General features: G+C 47.4%; 1 protein-coding gene across 1 annotated transcript in view; it reads left to right on the top strand.

Annotated features, from left to right (window-relative positions):
• The window catches only part of IFNGR1 (interferon gamma receptor 1), a 78,513-nt gene that overhangs the window by 51,864 nt on the left and 11,718 nt on the right, over nt 1–14,931 (top strand). The window contains exon 4 of the mRNA XM_073671319.1: nt 10,628–10,785. Within this exon, the coding sequence (XP_073527420.1) occupies nt 10,628–10,785 (158 nt within the window). The remainder of the gene's footprint in view (nt 1–10,627; nt 10,786–14,931) is intronic.

Raw genomic sequence — 14,931 nt, 5'->3', positions numbered from 1 at the left:
CAGATTTAAATATTACACCAATTTTCAGTGGTGAAATATTTAATTCATACCGATTGGCAGTTTCACTAAAAGTGAAAATGAAACAGCCAATCGGAGGGGTCCCAGGCACGGGGGGGTTAACCCACCCCCCGGGGGGTCGACTTCAGGATGTCCAGTTGCAGTAGCAACTGTGACACCTGAGCGACCCCGCTCGCAGGCGCTGCAGGGGCTCTTTCCCTCCATGTCACAGACGCTGTGACATGGGTCGGGAACGAACTGTTTTCCATGTCACAAACGGTGTGACACGGGTCGGGAAGGGGTTAATATATTGCAGTCATCATATTATATAGCACTGTGTACTTACAATCCTTTTGCCTTTCTACTCAATCAGTTCTTCTCTTTTCTCTGCTCTATGTAGAAACAGGAAGCCTCTTGTCCCTGCAGAAATCATTCCTCTCTTCAACTTCTTACCCATCTGCATCTCCCCCGCCCCCTTGACTTTTGCAGCGACTTATGACTCGTACAGAGAAAATTGACCTCCTGTTTCTGCATAGAGCTTAGAAGGATTCAGATAGTCAGTTTTTAATCACGTGATGTCATAATTCTTCTGTTTTCCATTAGGTCTAACGGGGTAGAAAGGTAAAATGAGCAATTGTAAGAACACAATTCTATATAATATGAAGATGGCAGTATATTAACAGGATAAAAATGTTAATGGGAGGAGTATTTCTTTAATTTACTTCCTAATGTTGGAAGTAGTTAATCACCATCTTATACAATTCAACAGATTTGACAGTATTTATTACTCCTCACCACTTTTGGGTAGAATTGGAGTAAGGACATCAACCTGTCTATAATAACATCAACAACCTAGAATAATGACTATATCGGTAGGTTCACACAACCGATTTCTCCACATCTGAGAAAAATGGTCCAATTATTTTGATCAGAGTTTGATCAGAGTGGCAGCATTTTTTCTCGGACGTGGAGAGGAAAAAAAAAAAATGTTCCACCTTCTCCATTGTGTCAGTCCTTGAAAATTGGACCACACTTGGATGTCATCCGAGTGCAGTCTGATTTTTATTTTTTTTTTTACAGACCCATAGACTTTTATTGCCAAAATTGACCCGTCTCCTCGGATCAAAATCGGATATGTCTCCGATTTTTTTTCTTACTCAGTACATGGAAAAAAAATCAATGGATTATTATGAGTATGAGTGTTATTTGTGAAAACCATGAATAGCACTCGTACTAGAAAATCGGTCGTGTGCACAAGCTGTAACTGTGAAATCTATTTAGGTGTGGGTCTGGTCTCTGATACATAACCCGATCTCTTTTTTTTCAATGCACAGTGATAGTGCTCTCTATTGCTTGGTCGTCTCTCAGAGCTGACAATGGACCACACTGTCACTGCGCTTTCAAAGGTATAGGGAGCATGCAATGCATACTGAGCATGAGTCTGAATTGACAACTGACCTATGCTCTCTAGAGCAGGGACTAGCCTAGCCTCTTTAATTTGAGAGAAGCCAAACCAGTCTAGTTGGCATGTGAACACAAGTATGCAAATCGCACGCATGCGACCACGTGACCATCTGCTTTCACCGACAATACCAAGGAATCATAAGAGTGACTGCAGACTTTTGTCCCAAGCATGGACAGCCCCTTTACAGTATGAATAAAATTGTGTCTGTTATTACAAATAGACTGTCAATGGAGCTTCAGAGGGGTAAAAGGTTAAACTTTTTTCCAGGGGAAGCCTGTTGAATTACTGTAAGACTACAGATGTGGTTTCTCCTGAAATTACTCCTGGATTGTACATTGCTGAACAATTTCTGCTCTTTGTAGACCTGTGGCGAACATCAGTGAGACATTTATTGCATAGTATGTGTCTGTGGCATACATGGCACATAGTGTGTGTGTCTGGGGCATACATGGCGCATAGTGTGTCTGGGGCATACATGGTATACAGTTAGGTCCATATATATTTGGACAGAGACAACATTTTTCTAATTTTGGTTCTAGACATTACCACAATGAATTTTAAACAAAACAATTCAGATGCAGTTGAAGTTCAGACTTTCAGCTTTCATTTGAGGGTATCCACATTAAAATTGGATGAAGGGTTTAGGAGTTTCAGCTCCATAACATGTGCCACCCTGTTTATAAAGGGACCAAAAGTAATTGGACAATTGACTCCAAGGCTATTTCATGGACAGGTGTGGGCAATCCCTTTGTTATGTCATTCTCAATTAAGCAGATAAAAGGCCTGGAGTTGATTTGAGGTGTGGTGCTTGCATTTGGAAGGTTTTGCTGTGAAGTAAACATGCGGTCAAAGGAGCTCTCCATGCAGATGAAACAAGCCATCCTTAAGCTGCAAAAACAGAAAAAACCCATCCGAGAAATTGCTACAATATTAGGAGTGGCAAAATCTACAGTTTTGTACATCCTGAGAAAGAAAGCAAGCACTGGTGAACTCATCAATGCAAAAAGACCTGGGCGAAGGCGTGGTACAGCTCATGATCCAAAGCATACCACATCATCTGTAAAACATGGCGGAGGCGGTGTGATGGCTTGGGCATGCATGGCTGCCAGTGGCACTGGGTCACTAGTGTTTATTGATGATGTGACACAGGACAGAAGCAGCCGAATGAATTCTGATGTATTCAGAGCCATACTGTGTGCTCAGATCCAGCCAAATGCAGCCAAACTGATTGGTCGTCGTTTCATACTACAGATGGACAATGACCCAAAACATAAAGCCAAAGCAACCCAGGAGTTTATTAAAGGAAAGAACTGGAATATTCTTGAATGGCCAAGTCGGTCACCTGATCTCAACCCAATTGAGCATGCATTTCACTTGTTAAAGACTAAACTTCAGACAGAAAGGCCCACAAACAAACAGCAACTGAAAACCACCGCAGTGAAGGCCTGGCAGATCATCAAAAAGGAGGAAACGCAGCGTCTGGTGATGTCCGTGAGTTCAAGACTTCAGGCAGTCATTGCCAACAAAGGGTTTTCAACCAAGTACTAGAAATGAACATTTTATTTACAATTATTTAATCTGTCCAATTACTTTTGGTCCCTTTAAAAACAGGATGGCACATGTTAAGGAGCTGAAACTCCTAAACTCTTCATCCAATTTTAATGTGGATACCCTCAAATGAAAGCTGAAAGTCTGAACTTCAACTGCATCTGAATTGTTTTGTTTAAAATTCATTGTGGTAATGTCTAGAACCAAAATTAGAAAAATGTTGTCTCTGTCCAAATATATATGGACCTAACTGTATAGTGTGTGTCTGGGGCATACATGGTGCTTAGTGTGTGTCTGTGACATACATGGTGCATACTGTGTGTCTGTGGAATACATGGCGCATAGTTTGTGTGTGTAACGGGTCTGGGAGGCGGAACCTCTGAGCAACTATACAAGGGGGCGGTCCTTGTAAGGAAGCGGGTGGCTCCCAGGGAAGACAGGCAGGTAGTCACGGCAAGTGACAGGGACTGTCTCTGGGTAGAAGGGCAGGTAGTCACGGCAAGTGACAGGGACAGTCTCTGGGTAGAAGGGCAGGTAGTCACAGCAAGCGACAGGGACAGTCTCTGGGTAGACTAGCAGACAGGTAGCAGGTGGACGCTCCCAGGTGAGCAGGCAAGAGTCTCTGGACAGGCAGGTGGTCACAGCAAGTGACGGCAGAGCCTCCAGGTAGGCTAGCAGGCAGGTAGCAGGTGAGCGCTCCCAGGTGAGCGGGCAAGAGTCTCTGGACTGGCAGGTGGTCACGGCAAGTGACGGCAGAGCCTCCAGGTAGGCTAGCAGGCAGGTAGCAGGTGAGCGCTCCCAGGTGAGCGGGCAAGAGTCTCTGGACTGGCAGGTGGTCACGGCAAGTGACGGCAGAGCCTCCAGGTAGGCTAGCAGGCAGGTAGCAGGTGAGCGCTCCCAGGTGAGCGGGCAAGAGTCTCTGGACTGGCAGGTGGTCACGGCAAGTGACGGCAGAGCCTCCAGGTAGGCTAGCAGGCAGGTAGCAGGTGAGCGCTCCCAGGTGAGCGGGCAAGAGTCTCTGGACTGGCAGGTGGTCACAGCAAGTGACGGCAGAGCCTCCAGGTAGGCTAGCAGGCAGGTAGCAGGTGAGCGCTCCCAGGTGAGCGGGCAAGAGTCTCTGGACTGGCAGGTGGTCACGGCAAGTGACGGCAGAGCCTCCAGGTAGGCTAGCAGGCAGGTAGCAGGTGAGCGCTCCCAGGTGAGCGGGCAGGCTGGTCCATAGACAGACTGACAGGTGTCGGAAGGCAGACCGTCGGACCGCATGCTTGCAAGCAGGTAAGCGGATATCAGGCAGGTATCAAGCAGGAATCTGGCAGGTAACAGGCAGGAATCTGGCAGGTGACTGGCAGGTAACAAGCAGGAATCTGGCAGGTGACTGGCAGGTAACTGGTAACGGGACCTGAGGGCTGAAGCAGAGTGAAGGCTTTGCAACAACATTGCTCGGGCACCTCCATTTTGGAGGAGGTGCCTTATATATGGTGAGGTCCTCCGGCCATTGGCCGGGGACTCCTTAGGACGGCGCGCGCGGCCCCTTTAAGAGAGGGGGAGCGCGCCCTAAGCACAGTGGCCGGGAAGCAGCGCGCGCTGCCAGCAGAGTGGGAGGAGGACGCCGGGCACGGAGCGGAGAGGTGAGTGGAACAGCGTCCCTGCCTAGCAGGAGGCAGGGACGCCGACGCTACAGTACCCCCCCCTTTAGGCCCCCCCTTTTTTAGGCCAGACAGAAATTTATCAAGGATGAGAGGGGCAGGGATGTTATCCCGGGGCTCCCAAGTTCTCTCCTCAGGACCAAACCCCTTCCAATCTACCAGAAAAAAGGTTTTTCCTCTTACCCTTTTGGTGGCCAGAATGTTCTCTACCTCAAACTCGTTTTCAGCGGAAACCGGAGCAGGAGGCGTACCTGTAGACTTGGAAAAAGAGTTAAGTACCACGGGTTTGAGGAGAGATACATGGAAGGAGTTAGGGATCCGCAAGTTGGCCGGGAGTTTCAATTTTTAGGCCACTGGGTTGATTTGTTTGATAACTTCCAGTGGGCAGATGAATCGAGGCCCTAACTTGTAGGAAGGAATCTTGAGCCGGACATACTTGGACGAGAGCCAGACTTTATCTCCAGGACGGAATTGCGGAGGATCCAGGCGTTTTTTGTCAGCGTGTTTTTTCATCCGCTCGGACGACTGAAGGAGTGCGGATCGGGTACTCTCCCAAATGGAGGAAAATTTGCTAACGAGAGATTCCGCAGCCGGATTGTCCACCGAGGTGGAGACGGGAAATGGGATCCGAGGATGCTGACCGAAGACTACAAAAAACGGGGCTTTGGAGGAAGATTATCTCTCGTGATTATTGTAAGAGAATTCGGCCCATGGCAGGAGATCCACCCAGTCTGAATGGTGGGCATTAACGAAGTGCCGGAGGTAACTGGTCAGGATCTGATTGATCCGCTCCACTTGACCATTGGACTGTGGGTCGTATGCGGAGGAGAAGTCCAGGGTGACGTCTAGCAGCTTACATGTGGCTCTCCAGAAGCGTGAGGTGAACTGAACCCCACGATCCGACACGATGTGGAGGGGCAGGCCATGGAGACGGAAGATGTGGCGGATAAAGTCTTTAGCCTGCTCGGGTGCAGACGGGAGGCCTGGCAGAGGAATGAAATGAGCCATTTTGGAAAAGCGGTCAGCAACCACCCAAATGACCGTACAACCGGCAGAGACAGGGAGATCTGTTATGAAGTCCATAGCTATATGCTGCCAGGGGGCAGCAGGTACTGGAAGAGGAAGGAGGCGACCGGCTGGCACGTGTCTCGGAACCTTGTTGCGGGCGCAGGACGCACAGGCAGAAACAAAGTCTATTACGTCCTTGTTCAGGGTAGGCCACCAGTAGTGCCGGGTGATAAGCTGGAGGGTCTTTTTCTGACCGGCGTGGCCAGCAAGCTTAGACGAGTGACCCCAGTGTAGGATCTTCTCCCGATCAGGTACCGTTACGAACGTCTTACCGGGAGGAAGACGATTTAGACTCACGGGGGCCACCTGCATTACTCTGGCGGGATCGATGATGTGTTTAGGTTCCTCCTCAAGATCAGACACCAGGAAGGATCGGGACAAGGCGTCAGCTTTGATGTTTTTGTCAGCCGGGCGAAAATGAAGAACAAAATCAAAGCGAGCAAAAAACAAGGACCACCGGGCTTGGCGCGGGGTAAGTCTCTGGGCACTCTGGAGGTAAGCCAAGTTCTTGTGGTCCGTGTAAATTATTACCGGGTGAAGAGCCCCCTCGAGCAGGTAACGCCACTCCTCCAATGCCAGCTTAATGGCCAATAACTCTCGATCTCCTATAGAATAGTTGCGCTCGGAAGAGGAGAAGAGTTTGGAGAAGAAGCCGCAAGTTACCATTCTCCCGGAAGACGATTTTTGGGTAAGTACCGCTCCGGCTCCAGAGGAGGAGGCGTCAACTTCCAGGAAGAATTGCTTGTTGCCGTCCGGGCGATGCAGCACCGGGCGGAAGAGAAAGCCTGTTTTAAGGAAAGAAAGGCTTCCTCTGCTTCGGGCGGCCATTCTCTGGGATTAGTGCCCTTACGGGTGAGCGCAGAGATAGGGGCAGTCCGGGAAGAGAAGTGCGGTATGAAGAGGCGGTAGTAGTTGGCGAAGCCCAGGAACCGCTGAATAGCCTTCAACCCCTCTGGTCGAGGCCACTTCTCGATGGCAGACAGTTTCTCAGGATCCATTCGTAGGCCGGTCTGAGAAATTATGTAGCCCAAAAACGGAAGCGAGGTCTGCTCAAAGAGGCACTTATCATATTTAGCGTAGAGGTGGTTCTGCCTGAGCCTGAGCAGAACCTGACGAACATCCCTCCGGTGTGTGGGGAGATCCGGAGAGAAGACCAAGATGTCGTCCAGGTACACCACTACGCAGGAGTAGAGAAGGTCTCGGAAGATGTCATTGACCAACTCTTGAAAGACGGCGGGAGCGTTACAGAGACCGAAGGGCATTACCAGGTATTCATAGTGGCCGTCCCGGGTGTTGAATGCCGTCTTCCATTCATCCCCCTGACGGATACGGACCAGGTTATACGCCCCACGGAGGTCCAGCTTGTTGAAGATTCTAGCCCCCCTCAGACGGTCAAATAATTCCGGAATGAGCGGAAGGGGGTATTTATTCTTCACCGTGATCTGGTTAAGGCCTCTATAGTCTATACAGGGACGGAGTGAGCCGTCCTTCTTTTTGACGAAGAAGAAGCCTGCTCCCGCCGGGGAAGAAGATTTCAGGATGAATCCCCGGGCCAGATTCTCCTCAATATATTCTGACATGGATCGGGTCTCAGCAGCGGACAAAGGGTAAATGCGCCCACGGGGAGGAGTAGCGCCGGGCATCAGGTCGATTGGGCAGTCGTATGGTCTATGAGGGGGTAATGTCTCTGCCTCCTTTTTATTAAAGACGTCCGCATACGACCAATAAGGAGCCGGAAGACCAGGTAGATTGGCTGGAGTAGGAGAAGGACGGACAGAATGGACGGGAACTAAACAAGTCTTATGGCAGTCCTGTCCCCAGCGAAGGACTTCTCCGGTCTGCCAATCAAGCACGGGTGCATGTCTCTGAAGCCAAGGTAGGCCTAGTAAGAGGGCGTGAGAGAGTCCAGGCAGAACATGGAAGAAGATGCTCTCAGAGTGCAGCATTCCCACCAGCAGGGTTATGGATTCGGTGATGAGTTGGATGGGATGTGGTAAGAGGCCCCCATCCACGGCAGGGACAGATAAGGGTACAGCTAGAGGTTTGGTGGGAATGCGGTATTTCTCTACCAGAGACTGAGAAATGAGATTTCCGGCAGCTCCAGAGTCAAGTTGGGCTAGTTCAAAATAACGGTTCTCCCCGCAGATGATAGAGACCGACAACAACAGAGATGGAGAGGGTTTACTCTTGTCTAGGACGACCTCTCTGAGCGATCCTAGACACAGGCGTTTCCCGACCTCTCCGGGCAGGAACGGATCCGGTGCTCCTTGCTGCCACAGTAGAAGCAGCTCCCCTCGGCACGGCGTAACTCTTGACGGGTTTTGACCATCTTGGTCTGGTCTACCTGCATAGGCTCGGGTGAGTGCGCCTGGGGAGTAGCGGGAGAAGTGACCGGTTTCTGAAAGATAGGGGCTAGACGTGGAAACCTCCTCTCACGGGTGACCTCTTTGGCGCGTTCCTGGAACCGGATGTCAATCCGGGTGGCAAGAGTTATTAAGTCGTCGAGAGTGTTAGTTATGTCCCGACCGGCGAGTTCATCTTTAATACGGCCGGACAGACCCTCCCAAAAGACAGACACCAGGGCGTCGTTATCCCATGCCAGCTCTGAAGCAAGGGTACGGAACCGTATGGCATATTGGCCCACGGTGAGATTTCCTTGATGGAGGCGTAGCAGAGATGATGCGGATGAGGTCTTCCGTCCGGGTTCGTCGAAGACTTTCCGGAAAGCCGTGAGAAAGGCTGGCAGGTTGGACACCAGGGGGTCTCCTCTCTCCCATAGAGGATATAGCCAAGCCAGTGCCTCCCCCGTGAGATGGGACACAATGAAGGCTACTTTGGCTCGGTCGGAGATAAACTGGTGGGACAGGAGTTCAAAGTGCAGGGTGCACTGGTTTATGAAGCCCCGAGCTTGAGCGGGGTCGCCTCCGAAGCGAGGAGGTGCAGAAAGCCGGGGTCCGGGGCAGGATGCCATGGTATTGGTGGGCAGCGGCGCTGCCGGGCTGCGAGTCATGACACTAGCGGTGGTTGCTGGTGGAGCAGTCAGAGTGTCCAGGCGAGAGTTGACATTCCGCAGATGACTCAGGATGGACTCCTGTTGGGACCTCTGACGGGACAGTTCATGACATAGGTCCGAGAGCGAGGGAGCTTGGGTGCCACCGGGTTCCATGGCCCGAGCAAACTGTAACGGGTCTGGGAGGCGGAACCTCTGAGCAACTATACAAGGGGGCGGTCCTTGTAAGGAAACGGGTGGCTCCCAGGGAAGACGGGCAGGTAGTCACGGCAAGCGACAGGAACAGTCTCTGGGTAGACTAGCAGACAGGTAGCAGGTGGACGCTCCCAGGTGAGCGGGCAAGAGTCTCTGGACGGGCAGGTGGTCACAGCAAGTGACGGCAGAGCCTCCAGGTAGGCTAGCAGGCAGGTAGCAGGTGAGCGCTCCCAGGTGAGCGGGCAAGAGTCTCTGGACTGGCAGGTGGTCACGGCAGAGCCTCCAGGTAGGCTAGCAGGCAGGTAGCAGGTGAGCGCTCCCAGGTGAGCGGGCAAGAGTCTCTGGACTGGCAGGTGGTCACGGCAAGTGACGGCAGAGCCTCCAGGTAGGCTAGCAGGCAGGTAGCAGGTGAGCGCTCCCAGGTGAGCGGGCAAGAGTCTCTGGACTGGCAGGTGGTCACGGCAAGTGACGGCAGAGCCTCCAGGTAGGCTAGCAGGCAGGTAGCAGGTGAGCGCTCCCAGGTGAGCGGGCAGGCTGGTCCATAGACAGACTGACAGGTGTCGGAAGGCAGACCGTCGGACCGCAGGCTTGCAAGCAGGTAAGCGGATATCAGGCAGGTATCAAGCAGGAATCTGGCAGGTGGCTGGCAGGTAACAGGCAGGAATCTGGCAGGTGACTGGCAGGTAACAAGCAGGAATCTGGCAGGTGACTGGCAGGTAACTGGTAACGGGACCTGAGGGCTGAAGCAGAGTGAAGGCTTTGCAACAACATTGCTCGGGCACCTCCATTTTGGAGGAGGTGCCTTATATATGGCGAGGTCCTCCGGCCATTGGCCGGGGACTCCTTAGGACGGCGCGCGCGGCCCCTTTAAGAGAGGGGGAGCGCGCGCGCCCTAAGCACAGTGGCCGGGAAGCAGCGCGCGCTGCCAGCAGAGTGGGAGGAGGACGCCGGGCACGGAGCGGAGAGGTGAGGCAGGGACGCCGACGCTACAGTGTGTTTGTGGTATACACTGTAGAGTGTGTGTGTGTGTGTGTGTGTATGTCTGTGGCATACATGGTATGGTTTGTGTCTGTGGCATACATGGCATATAGTGTAGATAGCGTGTCTGTGGCGTACATGGCGCATAATGTGTCTCTAATGCATACATGGCACATAGTGTGTGTGTGTGTCGGTGGCGTACATGGTGTATAGTGTGTATCTGTGGCATACAGTGAGAGTCTGTAGCATACATGGCATACAGTGTGTGTCTGTAGCATACTTGTTAATAATGGAAACACCCATTCAAATAGCAATTGTATAACTCAGTGCTGCAAATATGACTTATTATTAAGTGGTGGGAACGCAAGGGGAATTCTAGTTCCTCATCATTGCCAAGACTGTGCGGCTGTTTGCTATCAGTCATAGCTTATTAAGCACTTAAAGACTAAGGATATGTCTATATTGGGTAACTTACACCCATTGTTCTCAATAAGAATTTGCACCATCCATGTGACATGTCATTTACAGAAGTGGAGCCTGTGTATACAGCCGTCTTAGGTAGCTGCCTGCGGATCAGCCTCATTGAGAACAAGATGGCACACTTGCTAACATCTTTTTCTTCCACAGCTAAATGCTTTTCTTTTGCAGTTCTTCACTTTTCACATTTTATTACTCAGTACTTGTTAAAAGGTACTGTAATAGTGTGTTTTTTCTCCATAGGCATTATTGGACCCTCTAAAATGAATGCATCTGTCAATGAAAAGTTTCTAAGCATTGATATTTGGTACCAGGATGTACCACATGTTGACGGGAAACAGAATATAGGAGACTATTTCGATGACCTTAGATATGAAATATATTATGGAAATGAAACTGAGGTATTTTATTATAAATGATTATCAAGAAACATTAAAATTAAGTCAAGCGTTTATTGTGAGTCATTGTGAACTTTTATTTCAATGTTTTTTTTGTGAACATCTATATAAAAAATAATTTAACTTTTTTATTTTGGATAGTAGAACAAACACAATAGGCTGATGCCTCTGGTGAAATCTAATACAGTACAGACCAAAAGTTTGGACACACCTTCTCCTTTAAAGATTTTTCTGTATTTTCATGACTATGAAAATTGTACATTCACACTGAAGGCATCAAAACTATGAATTAACACATGTGGAATTATATACTTAACAAAAAAGTGTGAAACAACTGAAAATATGTCTTATATTCTAGGTTCTTCAAAGTAGCCACCTTTTGCTTTGATGACTGCTTTGCACACTCTTGGCATTCTCTTGATGAGCTTCAAGAGGTAGTCACCGGAAATGGTTTTCACTTCACAGGTGTGCCCTGTCAGGTTTAATAAGTGGGATTTCTTGCCTTATAAATGGGGTTGGGACCATCAGTTGTGTTGTGCAGAAGTCTGGTGGATACACAGCTGATAGTCCTGCTGAATAGACTGTTAGCTGCTTTTTTTCTTGCCATAATACAAATTCTAAGTAAAGAAAAACGTGTGGCCATCGTTACTTTAAGAAATGAAGGTCAGTCAGTCCGAAAAATTGGGAAAACTTTGAAAGTGTCCGCAAGTGCAGTTGCAAAAACCATCAAGCGTTACAAAGAAACTGGCTCACATGAGGACCAACCCAGGAAAGGAAGACCAAGAGTCACCTCTGCTTCTGAGGATAAGTTTATCCGAGTCACCAGCCTCAGAAATCGCAGGTTAACAGCAGCTCAGATTAGAGACCATGTCAATGCCACACAGAGTTCTAGAAGCAGACACATCTCTTCAACAGCTGTTAAGAGGAGACTTTGTGCAGCAGGCCTTCATGGTAAAATAGCTGCTAGGAAACCACTGCTAAGGACAGGCAACAAGCAGAAGAGACTTGTTTGGGCTAAAGAACACAAGGAATGGACATTAGACCAGTGGAAATCTGTGCTTTGGTCTGATGAGTCCAAATTTGAGATCTTTGGTTCCAACCACCGTGTCTTTGTGCGACGCAGAAAAGGTGAACGGATGGACTCTACATGCCTGGTTCCCACCATGAAGCATGGAGGAGGAGGTGTGATGGTGTGGGGGTGCTTTGCTGGTGACACTGTTGGGTATTTATTCAAAATTGAAGGCATACTGAACCAGCATGACTACCACAGCATCTTGCAGCGGCATGCTATTCCATTCGGTTTGCGTTTAGTTGGACCATCATTTATTTTTCAACAGGACAATGACCCCAAACACACCTCCAGGCTGTGTAAGGGCTATTTGACCAAGAAGGAGAGTGATGGGGTGCTACGCCAGATGACCTGGCCTCCACAGTCACCAGACCTGAACCCAATCGAGATGGTTTGGGGTGAGCTGGACCACAGAGTGAAGGCAAAAGGGCCAACAAGTGCTAAGCATCTCTGGGAACTCCTTCAAGATTGTTGGAAGACCATTTCCGGTGACTACCTCTTGAAGCTCATCAAGAGAATGCCAAGAGTGTGCAAAGCAGTCATCAAAGCAAAAGGTGGCTACTTTGAAGAACCTAGAATATAAGACATATTTTCAGTTGTTTCACACTTTTTTGTTAAGTATATAATTCCACATGTGTTAATTCATAGTTTTGATGCCTTCAGTGTGAATGTACAATTTTCATAGTCATGAAAATACAGAAAAATCTTTAAAGGAGAAGGTGTGTCCAAACTTTTGGTCTGTACTGTATGTCAATCCTTCCTTCCACTGACATCTGTCATTAGGTGTAGTAAGGATCTGTCATCGGGCATCTTGGATTTCATCATATCCAAGCCTTCCATTCCCTAAATTCTGTCATGGGAGAAGAGTTTGATGCTCAAGACAAAATTGATGTGTTTGACCAACATTGGTGTCTCCTCACTAATTTGATGGATTTTGACGCCATTTACCTAATATGGCACCATATCATATAAGTGTTACTCCAATTTAATCAGAAATTAGACCTATATACAGTAAATATTTTCTTGATACACAACTAAAAAGTAAAAATAGAATTTAAAAGTTAATAGTAAAAACAATAAAAGCAAGGGGAGGCCAATGGGAGACACAAAATTTATAAAAAAGAAAGCAATACAAAGCGTAGCCACAAGATGGCAGAATACTACTAAGGAGTGGTGATAACTAGTATGTATAGGCACATATAGATATCCACAATATCAATTAGAATGCAATTCTGCAAATTAGATTTATAGAGATTTGGTGCAATGTAATGCACAAAGGTAAAATCAATAGTGAAGAGATATAGATGCATTTTAATCAGACATACCCCAAAATATAATAGACTGTGTCACCACATCAGCCTCTGACCCCAACACGTGTTCTGACCCAAATTAATTTGGGGAGGGGGGTCTATGACTCCATATTAGTCTGACTTCTTTATGTTAATAACTTCTACCATGAAGCACACACACCATGTTGCACAGTCTACATAAATATACCAGAAGAAAGTGTGTATTTCCACTATGGCTACCCCAGGAAAAAAACATTAATTATCTAAAAATGGATTGCAAATATCATACACAAATTTCCCGCTATTTATTTTTCCATCTGTTACTAGTTTTGCCAGAATTTGCACAGATTAAAAAGTGGTGTCTAAAATTGTGCCAAAATTGGGACATTCGTCTCCAAAAAAAGAAAACTGGCAAGAAATGATGGCATGTTTCAGCTGTAAATGTATTTTTAGACTCCTTTATCAAAAGCAATGATTAGAAAATAAAACAAAACGCAAATGTACATCTGCTAATAGCAGGTGTGAAAAGAAATTAAACATTAGACAAATCAAAATGCATCAGTATTACAAAGAGGCTAGCACCAATTAAAGGGGTATTCCCACCTCCAAGATCCTATCTAGTAGGTGTAATAATAAAAATAATGGCAAATATCTCAAATTAGAAATGTAGTATAGTTCTTCTGAGAAGATATGTCACTTACCCAATGTGCAGAGCATTGCAGATAGGTATCCATGGTTACGACCACTTATATAGTGACAGTTGTTAGTGGTTCGTAAACATGGATATCTAAGTTACGGCAATGGGGTAAGCGACATAGTGAATCAGAAGAACTATACTACATTTTTATTAGAGGTATTTGCTAGTATTATTACACCTACCACATATTAGGATAATATCTTGGAGATGGGAATACCCATTTAAAGGGGTTTTCCCATGAACAAAGTACTGCGATCCTATGCTATAATGTCTGAACACTTTTTTTCTCCCTTGCCCAGGAGCTGTGGTATGATCAGACCGTGTCCCTGTACTCTCAGACAAAGTCATTACACAGCACACAGCAGGGGCACATTTATAAGATTATGTCAGCTCAGGAACATTATCTTTAAACACATACAATTGTGGGAATTATTATTACAAGATCTATTTATTAAAATCAACTTTTTTGTGGGAGAACTCCTTTAATATAGCTTTCGTCACAGATGGCACAGCTTTTCTGTCCACAAAATGGCTGCTGATGGAGGATCATGTAACTCCTCCCTTGTGAAGTGTTTTTTGTCAGTTGGCATAGGCTGATGGGCAGATCTTATCTGGTGTCACATAGTAATAAGGATCATAAAATCATGTCACCAAAGCATTTGGTAAAATAATGTGGACAACCCCTCTAACTCCTTGGCGACATCAGAGTTCTGCACTCAGTCTCACAGACTTTTAATTTAGTTGCAGGGTGCATGCTCAACCACCGCTCCGTTCAAATGTGGGATTGTTGGGATTGTTGACCCACTTTCTCATGAGGAGCTCTTGGACCTGCAACGAGCAGCAAGTTTTTACCTATCCCGTAAATATACAATAACTTGCTAGATATTATAGGTGATCACTTATAATCTTGGCGCTAACTGTTTAATACAGGACGTTGCAGTATTCAGAAACCATCTTTATCATCCAGAGCAAAGAGCTACTATAAAGAACAGCTCTTGATCTCGATGGCATTCTACATTAAACAGGCTGTCCAATTATATAAATCTGTACAATTTAGAACTATAAAATACATGCAGTAATAATTGGGCAACGTC

Source organism: Phyllobates terribilis, unplaced genomic scaffold, assembly GCF_046119375.1.
Source record: "Phyllobates terribilis strain yellow unplaced genomic scaffold, ASM4611937v1 Scaffold_3__8_contigs__length_932513732, whole genome shotgun sequence".
Lineage (NCBI taxonomy): Eukaryota > Metazoa > Chordata > Amphibia > Anura > Dendrobatidae > Phyllobates > Phyllobates terribilis.
Note: the sequence above shows the minus strand (reverse complement) of the source record. Positions and strands in the feature narration are given on the sequence as shown.